Source organism: Salvelinus sp. IW2-2015, linkage group LG20, assembly GCF_002910315.2.
Source record: "Salvelinus sp. IW2-2015 linkage group LG20, ASM291031v2, whole genome shotgun sequence".
In the NCBI taxonomy this organism is placed as follows: domain Eukaryota; kingdom Metazoa; phylum Chordata; class Actinopteri; order Salmoniformes; family Salmonidae; genus Salvelinus; species Salvelinus sp. IW2-2015.
The window spans coordinates 46,987,092-47,006,090 of NC_036860.1; the positions used below are offsets into that span (position 1 = coordinate 46,987,092).

The 18,999-nt window shown below is 44.1% G+C and overlaps 1 protein-coding gene across 1 annotated transcript in view; it reads right to left on the minus strand.

The window, feature by feature from the left end:
* LOC111980231 (connector enhancer of kinase suppressor of ras 2-like) overlaps nucleotides 1–18,999 on the minus strand; it is a 61,365-nt gene that overhangs the window by 33,703 nt on the left and 8,663 nt on the right. Inside the window, exons 2-3 of the mRNA XM_024010917.2 lie at nucleotides 14,517–14,680; nucleotides 9,117–9,319 (exon numbers count right to left, since the gene is read on the minus strand). Coding sequence (XP_023866685.1) covers nucleotides 9,117–9,319; nucleotides 14,517–14,680 — 367 coding nt within the window. The remainder of the gene's footprint in view (nucleotides 1–9,116; nucleotides 9,320–14,516; nucleotides 14,681–18,999) is intronic.

Here is an 18,999-nt window from a genome sequence, read left to right on the forward strand (position 1 = left end):
GTGGATCATGCATAGTTTGTTTGGTTGACGTGGACACCAAGGAACTTTAAGCTCCAACCTACTCCACTACAGCCCTGTCATTGAGAATGGGGGCGCTGCTCATCCTCCTTTCCTGTAGTCCACAAATATCTCCTTTGTCTGATCACATTGAGGGGAGAGTTGTTATCCTGGCACCACACGGCCAGGTCTCTGACCTCCTTCCTATAGGCTGTCTCATCGTTGTCGCTGATCAGGCCTTCAACTTTTGTGTCGTCGGCAAACTTAATGATGGTGTTGGAATCATATCTGGCCATGCAGTCATGGGTYAACAGGGAGTACAGGAGGGGACTGAGCACGCACCCCTGAGAGGCCCCCGTGTTGAAGATCAGGAAGGCAGATGTGTTGTTACCTACCCGTAGCACCTGGGGGTGGCCCGTCAGGAAGTCCAGGATCCAGTTGCAGAGGGAGGTGTTAAGTTCTAGGGTCCTTAGCTTAGTGATGAGCGTTGAGGGCACTATGGTGTTGAATGCTGAGCTGTAGTCAATGAATAGCACTCTCACGTAAGTGTTCCTTTTGTCCAGCTGGGAAAGGGCAGTGTGGATTGCAATAAAGATTGCATCATCTGTGGATCTGTTGGGGCGGTATACAAATTGGAGTGGGTCTAGGGTTTCTGGGACAAAGGTGTTGATGTGAGCCATGAAGAGCCTTTCAAAGCACTTCATGGCTACAGACATGAGTGCTACGGGTTGATAGTCATTTAGGCAGGTTACCTTAATGTTCTTGGGCACAGGGACTATGGTGGTCTGCTTAAAACATGTTGGTATTACAGACTCGGCCAGGGACACGTTGAAAATGTCAGTGAAGACACTTGCCATTTGGTCAGCGCATGCTCAGAGTACACGTCCCTGCGGCCTTCTGAATGTTGACCTGTTTAAAGGTCTTACTCACATCAGCTACGGAGAGCGTGATCACTCAGTCGTCCGGAAAAGCTGATGCTCTCATGCATGCTTCAGTGTTGCTTGCCTCGAAGCGAGCGTAGTAATTTAGCTCATCTGGTAGGCTCGTGTCACTGGGCAGCTTGCGACTGTGCTTCCGTTTGTAGTCTGTTATGGTTTGCAAGCCCTGCCTCATCCGACGAGCGTCAGAGCCGGTGTAGTACGATTCAATCTTAGTCCTGTATTGATGCTTTGCCTGTTTGATGGTTTGTCTGCGGGCATAGCGGGATTTCTTATAAGTGTCCGGGTTAGAGTCCCGCTCCTTGAAAGCGGCAGCTCTACCCTTTAGCTCAGTGTGGATGTTGTCTGTAATCTGTGGCTTCTGGTTGGGGTATGTACGTACGGTCAGTGTGGGGATGAAGTCATCGATCCACTTATTGAGGAAGCTAGTGACTGATGTGGTGTACTCCTCAATGCCATCGGAAGAATCCCGGAAAATATCCAGTCTGTGCTAGCAAAACAGTCCTGAAGCTTAGCATCTGCGTCATCTGACCACTTCTTTATTGTGAGAGTCACTGGTGCTTCCTGCTTTAGTTTTTGTTTGTAAGCAGGAATCAGGAGGATAGAATTATGGTCAGATTTGCCAAATGGAGGGCGAGGGAGAGCTTTGTACGCGTCTCTGTGTGTGGAGTAAAGGTGGTCCAAAAAATGGTTTCCTCTGGTTGCACATTTTTAACATGCTGGTAGAAATGAGGTAAAACGGGTTTAAGTTTCCRTGCATTAAAGTTCCCGGCCATTAGGAGTGCCGCCTCTGGATGAGCGTTTTCCTGTTAGCTTATGGCCTTATACAGCTCATTTAGTGCTTGTCTTAGTGCCAGCATCGGTTTGTGGTGGTAAATAGACAGCTACGAAAAATATATACCGGCCTTCTAGCCATCGCCGATCCACTTTTCATTTTCCATTTGTTTTGTCTTTGTCTTACACATCTGGTTTCAATCCCCCAATTACCTGTTCATTATTTAACCCTCTGTTCCCCCATGTTTGTTTGTGAGTGATTGTTTCTATGTAGGAAGGTCCGTTATTGTGGGCTCTGTTTTTGTATTACATTTATTATATGTTGACTAAATACGTTTATTTACTCATATCTGCAGTCCTGCGCCTGACTCCTATACACCAGCTACACATAGACCTCCTAACATTATGAAAACTCTCTTGGTAAATAGTGTGATCTATAGCTTATCATAAGATACTCTACCTCAAGCGAGCAAAACCTTGAGACTTCCTTAATATTAGATTTTGTGCACCAGCTGTTGTTTACAAATATACTCTGACCGCCACCCCTTGTCTTACCGGAGGCAGCTGTTCTATCTTGCCGATGCAGCGTAAACTCCGCCAGCTGTATGTTATCCATGTCGTCATTCAGCCACGACTCGGTGAAACATAAGATATTACAGTTTTTAATGTCCGGTTGGTAGGATATTCATGATCGTAGCTTGTCTATTTTGTTTAGCTTGTCTATTTTGTAGCTTGTCTATCAAATAGTTGTACGTCGGTTAATAAGACTGATTGTAGAGGCAGACTGCCCACTCGCCATCAGATCCTTACAAGGCACCCGGACCTACGTCCCCGATATCTCTGTGTCTTTCTCATCCGAATGACAGGGATTTGGGCCTTGTCGGGTGTCTGAAGTAAATCCTTTGCGTCCGACTCGTTTAAGAAAAAATCTTCTTCCAGTATGAGGTGAGTAATTGCTGTCCTGATATCCAGAAGCTCTTTTCGGGCATAAGAGATGGTGGCAGAAACATTATGTACAAAAAAAGTTACAAATAATGCAAAAAAACACACACAACAGACCATAATATCTGTAATATCTTAGTTATATTCCAAYATGGCGTAGCAGTCAGACGTCTTTGTCTTCATCTTGTCATGTCCCGTGTATATATATTTTTATATCTTTGTTCTTCGCATATATTTTTTATATTTTTCTTAACCTCAACTTCAACATACGCTCCTGCAATCCGCCTCACCCAATGTGGTATGGATCTGCTATTTTCTTTACTTAGAACCGGATCCCCCAACAGAAGCTAGCCAGCTAACTAGCTACTAGCTAGTAGTCAGCTAGCCACTGCTAGCGGCCATCAGCTAAACTTTAGCCTGGACAACTCTTGCCAGTCTGCATAGCGCGATTCAAACCAGAGCATATCGGACTTCTTTTTCTCCATATCTCCGGATTCCTACCGCAAGCTCTGAACCTTTTCACCTGGATCATCGTAGCTAGCTAGCTGCTATCCGAGTGGCCACTCCTGGCTAACGTCTCTGACCTGAAGCAGGCCAACAGGCTCCTCCATCGCGACGTCCCCTGAATGCCCATCTGCTAGCCTGCTAGCCGCGGCCCGCTAGCTGTCTAGAGCATATCGGACTGTTAGCTGAAGAGGCCCATTGGCTAATTTCTTGGGCCACTATACCTATTTTGCATGCTTTTACAACACGGAGCCCTGCTGATCCATCACGACTGGTCTGCCGAAGTAACTGCACGAGGGGGCTACAACAAACTTCTTCCGTCGCGACGTCCCTCTAAGGCCCCTCTGCTAGCTTGCTAGCCCTATCCCACTTGCTAGCCCTAGCTGTCTGAATCGCCGTGTCTCCAGCCCGCCTAGCTACTCACTGGACCCCTATGATCACACGGCTACGCATGCCTCTCCCTAATGTCAATATGCCTTGTCCATTGCTTTTTTGGTTAGTGATTATTGTCTTATTTCACTGTAGGGCCTCTAGCCCTGCTCAATATGCCTTAGCTAACCCTTTAGTTCCACCTCCCACACATGCGGTGACCTCACCTGGTTTAAATTATGTTTCTAGGGACAATATCTCTCTCATCGTCACTCAATGCCTAGGTTTACCTCCACTGTATTCACATCCTACCATACATTTGCTTGTACATTATGACTTAATGGGGTGGAGTTGTAATCTACTGCAGAGATAGCCTGCAGAGTTCTGTCTTACCATCCAGGTCAGTAACCAAACAATTCGAGCTTCTACTTTTAAAAATCCACCTTCCCAGAAACAAGTCTCTCACCGTTGCCGCTTGCTATAGACCACCCTCTGCCCCCAGCTGTGCCCTGGACACCATATGTGAATTGATTGCCCCCCATCTATCTTCAGAGCTAGGTGACCTAAACTAGGACATGCTTAACACCCCGGCCATCCTACAATCTAAGCTTGATGCCCTCAAACGTCACACAAATTATCAATGAACCTACCAGGTACAACCCCAAATCCGTAAACACGGGCACCCTCATAGATATCATCCTAACCAACTTGCCCCCCAAATACACCTCTGCTGTCTTCAACCAAGATCTCAGCGATCACTGCCTCATTGCCTGCATCCGTAATGGGTCTGCGGTCAAACGACCACCCCTCGTCACTGTCAAACGCTCCCTAAAACACTTCAGCGAGCAGGCCTTTCTAATCAACCTGGCCCGGGTATCCTGGAAGGATATTGACCTCATCCCGTCGGTAGAGGATGCCTGGTTATTCTTTAAAAGTGCCTTCCTCACCATCTTAAATAAGCATGCCCCATTCAAAAAATGTAGAACCAGGAACAGATATAGCCCTTGGTTCACTCCAGACCTGACTGCCCTTGACCAGCACAAAAATATCCTGTGGTGTACTGCATTAGCATCGAATAGCCCCTGTGATATGCAACTTTTCAGGGAAGTTAGGAACCAATATACACAGGCAGTTAGGGAAGACAAGGCTAGCTTTTTCAAACAGAAATTTGCATCCTGTAGCACAAAACTCCAAAAAGTTCTGGGACACTGTAAAGTCCATGGAGAATAAGAGCACCTCCTCCCAGCTGCCCACTGCACTGAGGCTAGGGAAACACTGTCACCACTGATAATCCACAATAATTGAGAATTTCAATAAGCATTTCTCTACGGCTGGCCATGCTTTCCACCTGGCTACCCCTACCCGGTCAACAGCCCTGCACCCCACAGCAACTTGCCCAAGCCACCCCATTTCTCCTTCACCCAAATCCAGATAGCTGATGTTCTGAAAGAGCTGCACAAATCTGGACCCCTACAAATCAGCCGGCTAGACAATCTGGACCCTCTCATTCTAAAATTATCTGCCGAAATTGTTGCAACCCCTATTACTAGCCTGTTTCAACCTCTCTTTCTATCATCTGAGATCCCAAAGATTGGAAAGCTGCCGCGTTCATCCCCCCCTTCAAAGGGGGAGACACTCTAGACCCAAACTGCTACAGACCTATATCTATCCTACCCTGCCTTTCTAAGGTCTTCGAAAGCCAAGTTAACAAACAGAATCACTGACCATTTCGAATCCCACCATACCTTCTCCGCTATGACATTCTGGTAATCAGAGTGGTCATGGGTGCACCTCAGCCACGCTCAAGGTCCTAAACGATATCATAACCGCCATCGATAAGAGACAATACCGTGCAGCTGTATTCATCTAACTGGTCAAGGCTTTCGACTCTGTCAATCACCACATTCTTATCGGCAGACTCAACAGCCTTTGTTTCTCAAATGACTGCCTCGCCTGGTTCACCAACTACTTCTCAGACAGAGTTCAGTGTGTCAAATCGGAGGGCCTGTTGTCCGGACCTCTATGGGGGTGCCACAGGATTCAATTCTCGGGCCGGCTCTCTTCTCTGTATACATCAATGATGTCGCTTTTGCTGCTGGTGATTATCTGATCCACCTCTACGCAGACGATACCATTCTGTATATTTCTGGCCCTTCTTTGGACACTGTTAACTAACCTCCAGACGAGCTTCAATGCCATACAACTCTCCATCTGTGGCCTCCAACTGCTCTTAAATACAAGTAAAACTAAATGCATGCTCTTCAACCGATCGCTGCCCGCACCTGCCTGCCCGTCCAGCATCACTACTCTGGATGGTTCTGACTTAGAATATGTGGACAACTACAAATACCTAGGTGTCTGGTTAGACTGTTGGATGCAATCTATCACAGTGCCATCCGTTTTGTCACCAAAGCCCCATATACTACCCACCACTGCGACCTGTATGCTCTCGTTGGCTGGCCCTCGCTTCATATTCGTCGACTAACCCACTGGCTCCAGGTCATCTATAAGTCTTTGCTAGGTAAAGCCCCGCCTTATCTCAGCTCACTGGTCAACATAGCAGCAGCCACCCGTAGCACACGATCCAGCAGGTATATTTCACTGGTCACCCCCAAAGCCAATTCCTCTTTGGCCGCCTTTCCTTCCAGTTCTCTGCTGCCAATGACTGGAACAAACTGCAAAAATCACTGAAGCTGGAGACTCATATCTCCCTCACGGCTTTAGACATAGTTTCAAGCTTTTATTTTGAAAAATMAGCGAGATTTATCAAAACGCGTCAGGTGTCCTTTGATTATTTCATGCGCACGAGAGTTCTGCTCGATATTTTCTTTCTCTGTAGTATTGAATAGTTTACCGTCCGGTTGAAATATTATCAATTATGTATTGTCACGACCGTTATATGACGAATGAGTGGACCAAGGCGCAGCGTGAAAGAAAGCCATCTTCTTTTAATGAAGAAAAACAAACACTTACTAAACGAACAAAAAACAAACGATCGTGAAGCTAAAACGAACTAAGTGCACACATGCAACATAGAACATAGACAATTACCCACAATCACCTAAAGCCTATGGCTGCCTTAAATATGGCTCCCAATCAGAGACAACAATAAACAGCTGTCTCTGATTGAGAACCAAACCAGGCAACCATAGACTTTCCTAAACCTCTCTACTGAACACAACCCCATACACTATACAAAACCCCCTAAACAATACACACACCCTAAACTAGAAAAAACACACAAACATCCCATGTCACACCCTGACCTAACTAAACTAATAAAGAAAATCAATATAACAGAGGCCAGGGTGTGACATGTATGTTAAAAACAACCTGAGGATTGATTATAAAAAACGTTTGACATGTTTCTACGAACATTACGGATACTTTTTGGAATTTTCGTCTGCCCTTCAGGACCGGCACGAGCCTGTGGTTTTCTGAACATAACGCGCAAACCAAATGGAGGTTTTTGGTTATAAAAATAATCTTTATCGAACAAAAATAACATTTATTGTGTAACTGAGAGTCTCATGAGTGCAAACATCCGAAGATCATCAAAGGTAAGTGATTCATTTTATTGCTTTTCTGACTTTCGTGACCAAGCTAATTTGRGGCTAGCTGTTCTTACTGTTTTGTCTAGTGATTGATAAACTCACAAACGCTTGGATTGCTTTCGCTGTAAAGCATATTTTCAAAATCTGACATGATAGGTGGATTAACAACAAGCTAAGCTGTGTTTTGGTATATTTCACTTATGATTTCATGAAAATAAATATTTGTAGTATTTTTTTTTWATTTGGCGCTCGTGTGCCAAGAGGTTAAATAAAGGTGAAATAAAAAAAATAAAAAATGTCTGTCTGCTACCCAGTGAACCGTTTCTGATCCTTAACCTCTGAATTATCTATGGGTAAACTCTCATATGACACCTGTCATTACGCTAGCCCTTTCAGTGAATTGGCTAGCAGAGACGTGAACAACCCCCCTCTCCTGTTAGGAGAGGAGGGGGGGGCAGTTTAACGACTTTACAACCACGTCATAAATTCCTTGCAAAGACTCTTGTCTCCCTGACCATGCAATATGGTAGAGAGAGGGTAACAGGAGAACAAAGGAACTCTCCCGCCAAATTCTATTACATCCCAGAATTTGAGAATTGAACAATATTCCTATTCTGGAGAATGTGGAAACGGTCGGTGGAGAAGCCAGCTACGACCCGGTCCATTTTGTTTCATGTTGGTGACCTCATGAAAGACAATACAGCCACATTACCCTAACTCTGTTTATACAGGTTCCTCAGTTATGAGGCTTGCATCTAATTATTGTATAAAATGAATGAGTAAAGATGAAACTATTTGTGAAATGATGTAATGTGATATTTTGTCTTCTAAATGAGAGAATTGTTTTCATAAGTAAACTGATGCTCACTCAGCGGCCACGCCCAAGTGAATATACATTGGTTGGAAATGTTGAACCAACCCCTTTTGTACATTTCTATAAAAGCCCCCGTGACGAAAAGTCACCTTAGTTCCAAATAACGGGAGGTCTTGTCCTCCACGTTGAAAAGGACTAATTTCAACTACAGTATACAGACCAGGAAACGAGAGAGCTTGCTCCACACGTGAAATGGTATGAACTCTGAACTATTGATCACTCAAGAAGAAGTGAGTCCTAGATTACAGCCTTACAGACTGTAGCTGGAAAGGTAGCAAATCTAATACGAGAACACCGACCGACGCGGAAGAATCTCAACAGTGAGATGAACCTTWCAGATCATGTGAACCTCTCACACGACAACCCGGAAGAATCTACAAAGGATAATGGCGACATCGACTGGGCAAACCAGAGCCTCACCAGCTCAACTATCGAAGCCAGCTTCACATAAATACAATGCATTTCTTTCCCGAATGAGCAATCGTTAGTGGCATATGTATTTATGTGAGAATAGCTTTCCAGGTCCGATAGAGACTCATGTTCCTTAGTCTTCCTTCCAAAACTCCCTTCTCTTCTCTCTGAATCTATCATGTTATAACCAAACTGTTTTTGTTTAGTCCACTTGGGACGGAATTTACTGTTTAATGTTATTATGTATTGTATATTCTGTAATTGTTGAATTAGTTAGTAAGTAAATAATTGAGCCAATTTGTGTATGGATGATTTATAAGTAAAGGCTGGGTTCGTGCAGATAACCAAGAATTTTACGACGTTCAGATGAGACTGATATTAGGTCAAGAATAATTAATGACTGATTGACTGCTATTGATATAAAAGATCTTTAAGAGTGGATTCGGGAGATAGCCACTCTATATAAACTAATACTTCCGTGGTGCCCCAGGTTATCAATGAGTTAATTGTTGCATGATTTAATTCAATCACGTAATCAATTAAATGTTAGGTAATCGATTTGATAAAATAGCATGTCATATTAAAGAATTCAGAGACATGACACACCCTATGGGTTGAGGCAAAAGTAGTGCACTACATAGAGAAGTGTGTGATTTGAAAAGCAACCTATGAAAATAGTCTGGGTAGAATAGAGTGTGCCTGAGCATGTATGCGTGTGATTGTGTGTGTACTGTAGCTCATTGCAAATCTCACCTATCCAGCCATGCCAGCAGGCTCTTGGCTGCAGCAATGAGGTCCACCACAGAGGTGAGGAAGTCATTGGGCAGCTTGCGGGCGGCACGGCCGTCATAGTGACCACTGCGACGCCGCCCTGTGATGAAGTTCTGCAGGTTCTTGGCTGAGGCATTCAGCTTGTGGGATAGAGTCTTCAGATTCTCTGTCTCCAAACCGTAGTTCTGAGTAAGAAAGAGAGAGAGGAGAGGGAACATGATTTGTTTTGTTTTGGTCTATTCTTGTTGTCGTTATAATTTACTACGGGATGCTATTGTTATTGTACATGGGATTGTTGATGCTTTCTGTTGTTTTATGTTTCTACAGAACCCTCAGAGAGAGGTGATGTTGTGTCTCAATGGGTCTCAAGGGGTTTTACCCTGTAGATCTAAATTCCAAACAAACAACAGCAATGTCACAGCCAATATTATACACAATTACAGGAAGTCGACTGCCACAGCTTCATTTCACCAAAGGAGATCTTCACTATAGTGTGTGAAGAACGAGTGCACACTAACCAGTGAGTCACATCCTGTACATATGAAGGCAACTAAAAGAGAAAATTAAAGGCTACTCAAATCAAATCAAAGTTTATTTGTCACGTGCTCCGAATACAACAGGTAGACCTTACAGTGAAATGCTTACTTACAGGCTCTAACCAATAGTGCAAAAAAGGTATTAGGTCTTACCTTCCCCAAGAGCTGTAAATATACTGTATGATAATGTTGTTGAGATAAACAAGTCTACGGTAATTATAAAAACACTCCCTAAACTCCCTTGTGCGTAAGCACCATTCACACTGCCGTTCAAAGTAAATGAATGTGGCATAAACAAATAATTCACTGTAACGTTTCTTTCCATGCAGGCAATGAAAGTACAGGGATTAAAAATGTGGTAAATAAAAAGTCAGTCGTACTGGCACGGGCTCATAGGGATTACTGTCCGCCTGCTTACGCCTGCCTCGCTGTGTGACAAACATGTGAGGATCTAACAGAACCAGTGATCCATCAGACACACCCCCACTCTCCCTCCAGCTGTCACCTCGCATGTGTGGGGAAACCAGAACACTCATTATGCACTACCCACAATGCCCCCTATGTACGTGGAGGTCTGTGGGCATCTGTCATGCCAGTGTCATGACTGTCCTGTGAGGATCCAAATAGGTCAGATCAGCTTTGCAATAAATAACTTAAAGCAGACCCCCTCTCACCRGTAAGTGGGGGTTAACACCTCACGTCCTGTTGTAAATCAAGGACAGAACACTCAGACATCCCTCTCCAAATTCACCCAAGGAAAGACTTTTCTAGCCGAAACTCTAACACGTTCAAAAGTAACTACTGGAACAATATTTCTAACATTGAACGTGGGGAATGGTCAGAAGCGACCTAAAAGAACACTAATGTCATTTGTGATGTCATTAAAAATGTTAGAAAGGAAATACTGTAACTTGAAAAGTATAGACACTACATGAATGAAGTTTCCATCCTCTGCCTTGTGTATGCTGTATGAAAAATAATGAAAGTATTTTTGCTAAGAGCGGGATGTGATTTTAGAAACTGTAAGAGAAAATTGTTTCTATAACTGTGCACAGTAAGTAGTCACCTCCTCCTTGAGTGAGGTCAGAGAGCATGTCAGCCTGACGGAACCGCCCCTTTTGAATGAACTCACGTTTAAAGTGGTTTGAACTCTGAATCTCAACACGAGGAGGAGACGATGAAGTTACCTCCCGGACAATCACTGCTAGCTGTCCTAAGTAAAGTATCTAGAAAAGTGAATTTAAGTGGGACCACTCTACTACTCTTTTCAAGCCATCGTAGTACGCTACTCCCATTACTCCACTGGGAACCATCAACACAGCTGGCTAGCCTATCTTCAAAGAAGCTTCTTCCAGAGCGAATGGAAGGACTTTCAGGACTAAGCGACAAGTCACCGGATACTGGACGACAAGCAGAGGAGAACAACAGAGAAAACCCTTTTGGACAATCAGAGCCTTACAAGCGTGCCGCGAAAAGGTCCAACCCCCTTTCCAAAGCGGCCCGGTTAGGAAAGATACACGGCGAACCAAGGTATTTTCACGTAAATACATTCATGATTTCTTACTCCAAGCGGGCGGCGGTTCGTCTGCAAAGTATAAGTGATAGTAGTTTCTACATTTACCAACGTTAAGTGTCTGTCTCTCTTTCTCACCCTCTCCATGTCTTTTGTAGCAAGCAGCCATATTGTTGTCAGTCGCTAGGGACCTGTTTCTAATGTATTGTGTATGTTTATCCTGTGTTACCATTTAGTTAGCTAGGAAATAAATAATTAAACCAATTTGTGTAGTACTGAATCATAAGTAAGGCCCGGGTTTTTGCAGATGCAAGGAGGTTATGACTGTTCAGAATGATGATATGATACGAGGTTATGATTAATAAGTTGATTATTTATGTATGTGACAGGTAAAGACCTTAAGAGTTGAATTTGGGAGATGGTTACTCTTTAAAGAACCGCTCTCGTGGTGCCCCAAATCCTAATTAGTTCATTGTTACATAGTTAGTTGATTAGATAAATAACAGTCATCAGATTAATGAAAGTAAAGTCGCAACACCAGGGTTTCTTGGATGGGGGCTGGCCGATGAGTAATCATATTTAATACAGCATGCCTGACGGACTGATTTAACCAAATCGCAGTTACATAAGGGGCTTTGGGAGTGAAGGCAAGGCTTACCCATATGGCTATGGAGGATGAGTGGGCTTCAGATAACATCTGTGACCTCTGTCTCCTAACTCTCCGTCCCCTCCTCTCTATCTCCTCTCTCTCTACATCACTCCTTCCCACTCTCCATCCCACCTCCTCTTTACGCGTCACTCGTTTCCCTTTAGTCCCATTAATCTCACCCACTCAATCTCTGCTCGCACTTTCTATCCTCTCTTTCTTCCTCTCTCAGCCCCWCTTTCTCTCTATCTGTTCTATTCTCTTGGTCATCACTCTCTATCATCCACGTGTCACACCCACCCAAACCACCCTAGAAGCTGATGTGTATTGTTTTGCGTCTGTGTGTGGGGTGGTGTGATTGTACAGTGTGTGTGTGTGTGTTTATTTTCTCTGGAWTCAATTACAGTGAGTGACTATCCCTCCATCATACAGAAGGACCAGTGGAAGTTAACTGACAAACAGGGCAATTACCTGGTCTAACACAACACTATCAGCCTAAATCAGAAGTTTACCCAGCTGTGAAGGTGGCAACTACTAATTATCAATAATCAGAAAGAAAATGCTACCTAAGGGGATTATAAAATGATATGTCCTAAGATTGACACAGACGTCAGGCAAAATAAAACGTATAAGATTGAACAAGAGTCTGAAATGCTGTCAGAGCAAAAATGCTTCAACATATCCTAGCACTGCACTCCTAAGCTGTAAAGACTCTTACAGTTAAGCACTATCCCCGCCAGCTGCCTGTCTGACCTCTATAAAAGGGGTCTTCACTATGTCCCAAAAATTCAAAGCAAAACAGATTAAACACCAAAGCCTGACTTCCCAGACACAGATTAAGCCTAGGCTTGGACTAAAAAGCTACTTCAGTTGGTGAGTCTCTGGATGGTTCTCTGATTTTCTGACTTGATTCACACTCTTTGGGGGGTTCATGGATCCTCTGGATGAGTCATTGAATCTCTGTTTAAAACTTCTTATGGCTGCATTGGCAGTATTGAGTAGCTTGGATGAAAAGGTGCCCAGAGGTGCCCAGAGTAAACTGCCTGCTCCTCAGTCCCAGTTGCTAATATATGCATATTATTACTATTATTGGATAGAAAACACTCTGAAGTTTCTAAAACTGTTTGAATGATGTCTGTGAGTATAACAGAACTCATATGGCAGGCAAAAAACCTGAGAAAAAATCCAACCAGGAAGTGGGAAATCTGAGGTTTGTAGGTTTTCAACTCATCGCCTATCGAATACACAGTGGGATATGGGTCATTTTGCACTTCCTAAGGCTTCCACTAGATGTCAAAAGTCTTTAGAACCTTGTATGATTGTTCTACTGTGAAAGGGACCGAATGAGAGGGGATTGAGTAAGGTCTACCATGACCTGAACATGCGCTGACCATGCGTGTTCATGTGAGAGCGAGCTCTGTTCCATCGCACTTCTGAAGACAAAGGAATTCTCCGGGTGGAACATTATTGAAGATTTATGTTAAAAACATCCTAAAGATTGATTCAATACATCGTTTGACATGTTTCTACTGACTGTTACAGAACTTTTTGACATTTCGTCTGCTTTTAGTGAACGCGCTTCGTGACTTTGGATTTGTTTACCAAACGCGCTAACAAAAGTAGCTATTTGGACATAAATGATGGACATTACCGAACAAATCAAACATTTATTGTGGAATTGGGATTCCTGGGAGTGCATTCTGATGAAGATCATCAAAGGTAAGTGAATATTTATAATGTTATTTCTGACTTCTGTTGACTGCACAATATGGCGGATATATTTTTGTCTTGATTGGGCTCTGAGTGCCGACCTCAGATTATTGCATGGTTTGCTTTTTCCGTAAAGCTTTTTTGAAATCTGACACAGCGGTTGCATTAAGGAGAAGTGGATCTAAAATTCCATGTATAACACTTGATCTTTGATCAACGTTTATTATAAGTATTTCTGGAAATTGATGTGGCTCTCTGCAAAATCACCGGATGTTTTTGGAACTACTGAACATAACGCGCCAATGTATACTGAGATTTTTTGATATATACTGTAAGTAGGATTTTTTGATATATACTGTATATTGTAAGTAGGAAAACCTGCAAAATCGGCAGTGTATCAAATACTTGTTCTCCCCACTGTATATGAACTTTACCGAACAAAACATACATGTATTGTGTAACATGAAGTCCTATGAGTGTCATCTGATGAAGATCATCAAAGGTTAGTGATTCATTTTATCTCTATTTCTGCTTTTGTGACTCCTGTCTTTGGCTGGAAAAATGGCTGTGTTTTTCTGTGATTTGGCGGTGACCTAACATAATCCTTTGTGGTGCTTTCGCTGTAAAGCCTTTTTGAAACCGGACACTGTGGTGGGATTAACAACAACAAGATTACCTTTAAAATGGTATAAAATATTTGTATGTTTGAGGAATTTTAATTATGAGATTTCTGTTGTTTGAATTTGGCGTCTTGCACTTTCACTGGCTGTTGTCATATCGATCCCGTTAACGGGATTGCAGCCCTAAAAAGTTAAATCATAGATTCTCTGTATGATTCATGACTGGTGGTGACTCTAGAGAGGAATACATGACTGAATGAATTGGATGGAGGACTCACCAGGGCACAGCCTCCAGGATAAACTCTAGCTAGCCCTAACCCCTGACCAGCATCCCCTGACTCCATCATGGCTACTCACCAGAGCACAGAGTAGATCCACAGCCTCCAGGATGAGCTCCTGGTGTCCGATACGGGACACTCCCAGGTCCTCCAGCTCCTGGTGGGTGATACGAAGCAGCTGATCTCCCCCCACCTTCTCCCTCTCAAACGTCTTAATGTACTGCTGCAGACAGTCATCCAGCCCTGGAGAGAGAGGAGACGAGATGACGCTGTGAAAACTAATTACAAAGGGAAATATTCATTCGATAAATGGGTTTGTTCTGGCTCACTCCTCTTTGCTCCTGTCTGCTACTACCTCATATACATGTCTTGATATTTCATTGAAAAATATTTCTGGTAAGGAACTGTAATAGCATATAACTTTGAGAAACAATATAATATTATTCAAGTTACAATAGTCTTTGTATCAACTCCATCCATCCATCCATCCAGGTTATTATGACCAACTAAGGCCAACGCAGGCAGTGTGTTGCAGATGTAAGCCCCAACAACCTCAGTCCCTTCCAGACAAATCAGTCTAAATATGGTGTGTGAAGATGTTATGTAATCTGGTCAGGGCTGTGTGAAGAAACTCCCTCTTATCAGTTCAGCTCTGCAGTCCTGAGGGGTTTACATTGACTCAATCGCTTCATCTTGTCTCTCTCTCTCTCTCTTTCTCACTCTCCCCTCTTTCACTCTCTCTCTCTCTCTAAGTGTGTGTGTGTGTGTGTGTGTGTGCGTGTGCGTGTGTGTGTGTGTGTGTGTGTGGGCGTGCGTCTGTGTGTGAGTGTGTGTGTGCGTGCATCTGCATGTGAGTGTGTGTGTACGTGCGTCTGTGTGTGTGTGAGTGTCTCCGCGTCTCTCATTTCTGGGCTTTGAAACTGTAGCCTTTGAGTGTGTGCCAGTGCTTGGTTTAATACAAACTGACACACAGAGATCGCAAAGATGAACACACGTGGCAGAGCTGAACATAGTGCTGTTCTGGGCACAGCTGAACAGACATACATACACAGCCTTAGCCAGCCATAGACAAGCTTTAATCACCCACGTTACACAGACCTCCACGGATGTCCAACAAATTACAATGGTACATACAACCCACACACAATCAACCCTTTCCCCCTACGCATACCATTACATACAACCTTCCTCCAATTATTAACAGAACTGACACACGTCATATATTTATTAAGACCATGACATATTCAAACACTCACAGCATTTACTACACACATACAACCCACTCATAACCAACAGTTGACAGCCCACTCATAACCAACAGTTGACAGCCCACTCATAACCAACAGTTGACAGAGGCCTGTCATGAGTAAACATTTAGTCCCACATTAAACCCAATTGACACACAGCATCATCCTTCCATTCTTCCATCCTTCCCTCCCTGGGGGAGGAATAGAGGAGCTTTTCAAATTGATCCTCCCATCCCCCTGGCATACAAAAACAGAGATGGCACCATCTCAGTGATCCTCTCTGAAAGCTTTAATTCACAGCTGTACAAACACCATCAGTCACTGTCTATCTAAGTGTGGACTCAACACTCACACACAATTTCTCCAGCACTGACACACACTGCTTACAGACACACAGTGCTGTTACACACACACACATACACACTTAACCAGCATGATGTGTGTGTGTGTGTATGTGTGTGTGTGTAACAGCACTGTGTGTCTGTAAGCAGTGTGTGTCAGCCTTGAATTCGAAATAAATCACAGACAGTATCACCAGCAAAGCACCCCCACACCATAACACCTCCTCTTCCATGCTTTACGATGGGAAATACACATGCGGAGATCATCCGTTCACCAACACCGCATCTCACAAAGACACGGCCGTTGGAACCAAAAATCTACAATTTGGACTCCAGACCAAATYACAAATGTCCACTAGTCTAATGTCCATTGCTCGTGTTTCTTGGCCCAAGCAAGTCTCTTCTTCTAATTGGTGTCCTTTAGTAGTGGTTTCTTTGCAGCAATTTGACCATGAAGGCCTAATTCACAAAGTCTCCTCTGAACAGTTGATGTTGAGATGTGTATGTTACTTGAACTCTGTGTAACATTTATTTGCGCAGCAATTTCTGAGGCTGGTAACTCTAATGAACTTATCCTCTGCAGCAGAAGTAACTCTGTGTCTTCCATTCCTGAGGTGTTCCTCATGAGAGCCCGTTTCATCATAGAGCTTGATGGTTTTTGCGACTGCACTGAAACTTTCAAAGATCTTAAAATGAGCCGTATTGACTGAACGTCAAGTCTTAAAGTAATGATGGACTGTCGTTTCTCTTAGCTTATTTGAGCTGTTCTTGCCATAATACGGACTTGGTATTTTACCAAATAGGGCTATCTTCTGTATAGCCCCCCTACCTTGTCACAACACAACTGATTGGCTCGAACGCATTAAGAAGGAAAGAAATTTCACAAATTAAAAAAGGCACATCAGTTAATTGAAATGCATTCCAGGTGACTGCCTCATGAAGCAGGTTGAGAGAATGCCAGAGTGTGCAAAGTTGTCATCAAGGCAAAGGGTGGCTATTTGAAGAATCTCAAATATAAAATATKTTTTGATTTGTTCAACAGTTTTTTGGTCACTACATGATTCCATGTGTTATTTCATCGTTTTGATGTCTTCACTATTATTCTACAATGTAGAAAATAGCACACAGAAAAAAACTTGAATGAGTAGGTGTTCTAAAACTTTTGATCGGTAGTGTACATGTAGGTAGAGGCAAAGTGACTATGCAGAGATAATAAACAGAGAGTAGCAGCAGCGTAAAAATGTGTGTGTGGGGGGGGGGGGGGGGTCAATGCAAATTGTCCGGGTAGCCATTTGGTTAGCTGTTCAGGAGTCTTATGGCTTGGGGGTAGAAGCTGTTAAGAAGCCTTTTGGATCTAGACTTGGGGCTTTGGTACCACTTGCCGTGAGGTAGCAGAGAGTACAGTCTATGACTAGGGTGGACGGAGTCTTTGGCAATTTTTTGGGCCTTCCTCTGACACCAGACGGTGATGCAACCAGTCAGGATGCTCTCGATGGTGCAGCTGTAGAACTTTTTGAGGATCTGAGGACCCATGCCAAATCTTTTCCGTCTCCTGAGGGGGAATAGGCGTTGTCATGCCCTCTTCACGACTGTCTTGGTGTGTTTGGACCATGGTAGTTTGTTGGTGATGTGGACCCCAAGGAACMTGAAGCTCTCAACCTGCTCCACTACAGCCCCATCGATGAGAATGGGGGTGTGCTCGGCCCTCCTTTTCCTGTAGTCAACGATCATCTCCTTTGTCTTGATCACGTTGAGGGAGAGGTTGTTATCCTGGCACCACACTGTCAGGTCTCTGACCTCCTCCCTATAGGCTGTCTCATCATTGTTGGTGATCAGGCCTACCATTGTTGTGTCGTCGGCAAACTTAATGATGGTGTTGGAGTCGTGCCTGGCCATGCAGTCATGGGTGAACAGGGAGTACAGGAGGGGACTGAGCACGCACCCCTGAGGGGCCCCTGTGTTGAGAATCAGCAGGGCAGATGTGTTGTTACCTACCCGTAGCACCTGGGGCGGCCCGTCAGGAAGTCCAGGATCCAGTTGTAGAGGGAGGTGTTTAGTCCCAGGGTCCTTGGCTTAGTGATGAGCTTTGAGGCCACTATGGTGTTGAATGCTGAGCTTTAGTCAAAGAATAGCATTCTCACGTAGGTGTTCCTTTTGTCTAGGTGGGAAAGAGCAGTGTGGAATGCAATAGAGAATACATAGTCTGTGGATCTGTTGGGGCGGTATGTAAATTGGAGTGGGTCTAGGGTTTCTGGGATAATGGTGTTGATGTGAGCCATGACCAGCCTTTCAAAGCACGTCATGAATACAGACGTGAGTACTATGGGTCAGTAGTCATTTAGGCAGGTTATCTTGGTGTTATTGGGCACAGGGACTGTAATACCAACATGCTGGAAACATGTTAGTATTACAGACTCAGTCAGGGACACATTGAAAATGTCAGTGAAGACACTTGCCAGTTGGTCAGCGCATGCTCGGAGTACACGTCCTGGTAATCTGTCTGGCCCTGCGGCCTTGTGAATGTTGACCTGTTTAAAGGTCTTACTCACATCGGCTACGGAGAGCGTGATCACACAGTCGTCCAGAAGAGCTGGTGCTCTCATGCATGCTTCGGTGTTGCTTGCCTCGAAGCGCGCATAGAATAATTTAGCTRGTCTGGTAGGCTCGTGTCACTGGGCAGCTCATGGCTGTGCTTCCCTTTTATAGTCCGTAATAGTTTGCAAGCCCTGCCACATCCGACGAGCATCGGAGCCGGTGTAGTACGATTCAATCTTAGTCCTGTATTGATGCTTTGCCTGTTTGATGGTTGGTCGGAGGGCATAGAGGGATTTCTTATAAGCGTCCGGGATAGAGTCCCGCTCCTTGAAAGCGGCAGCTCTACCCTTTAGCTCAGTGCGGATGTTGCCTGTAATCCACGGCTTCTGGTTGGGGTATGTACGTACAGTCACTGTGGGGACGACGTCATCAATGCACT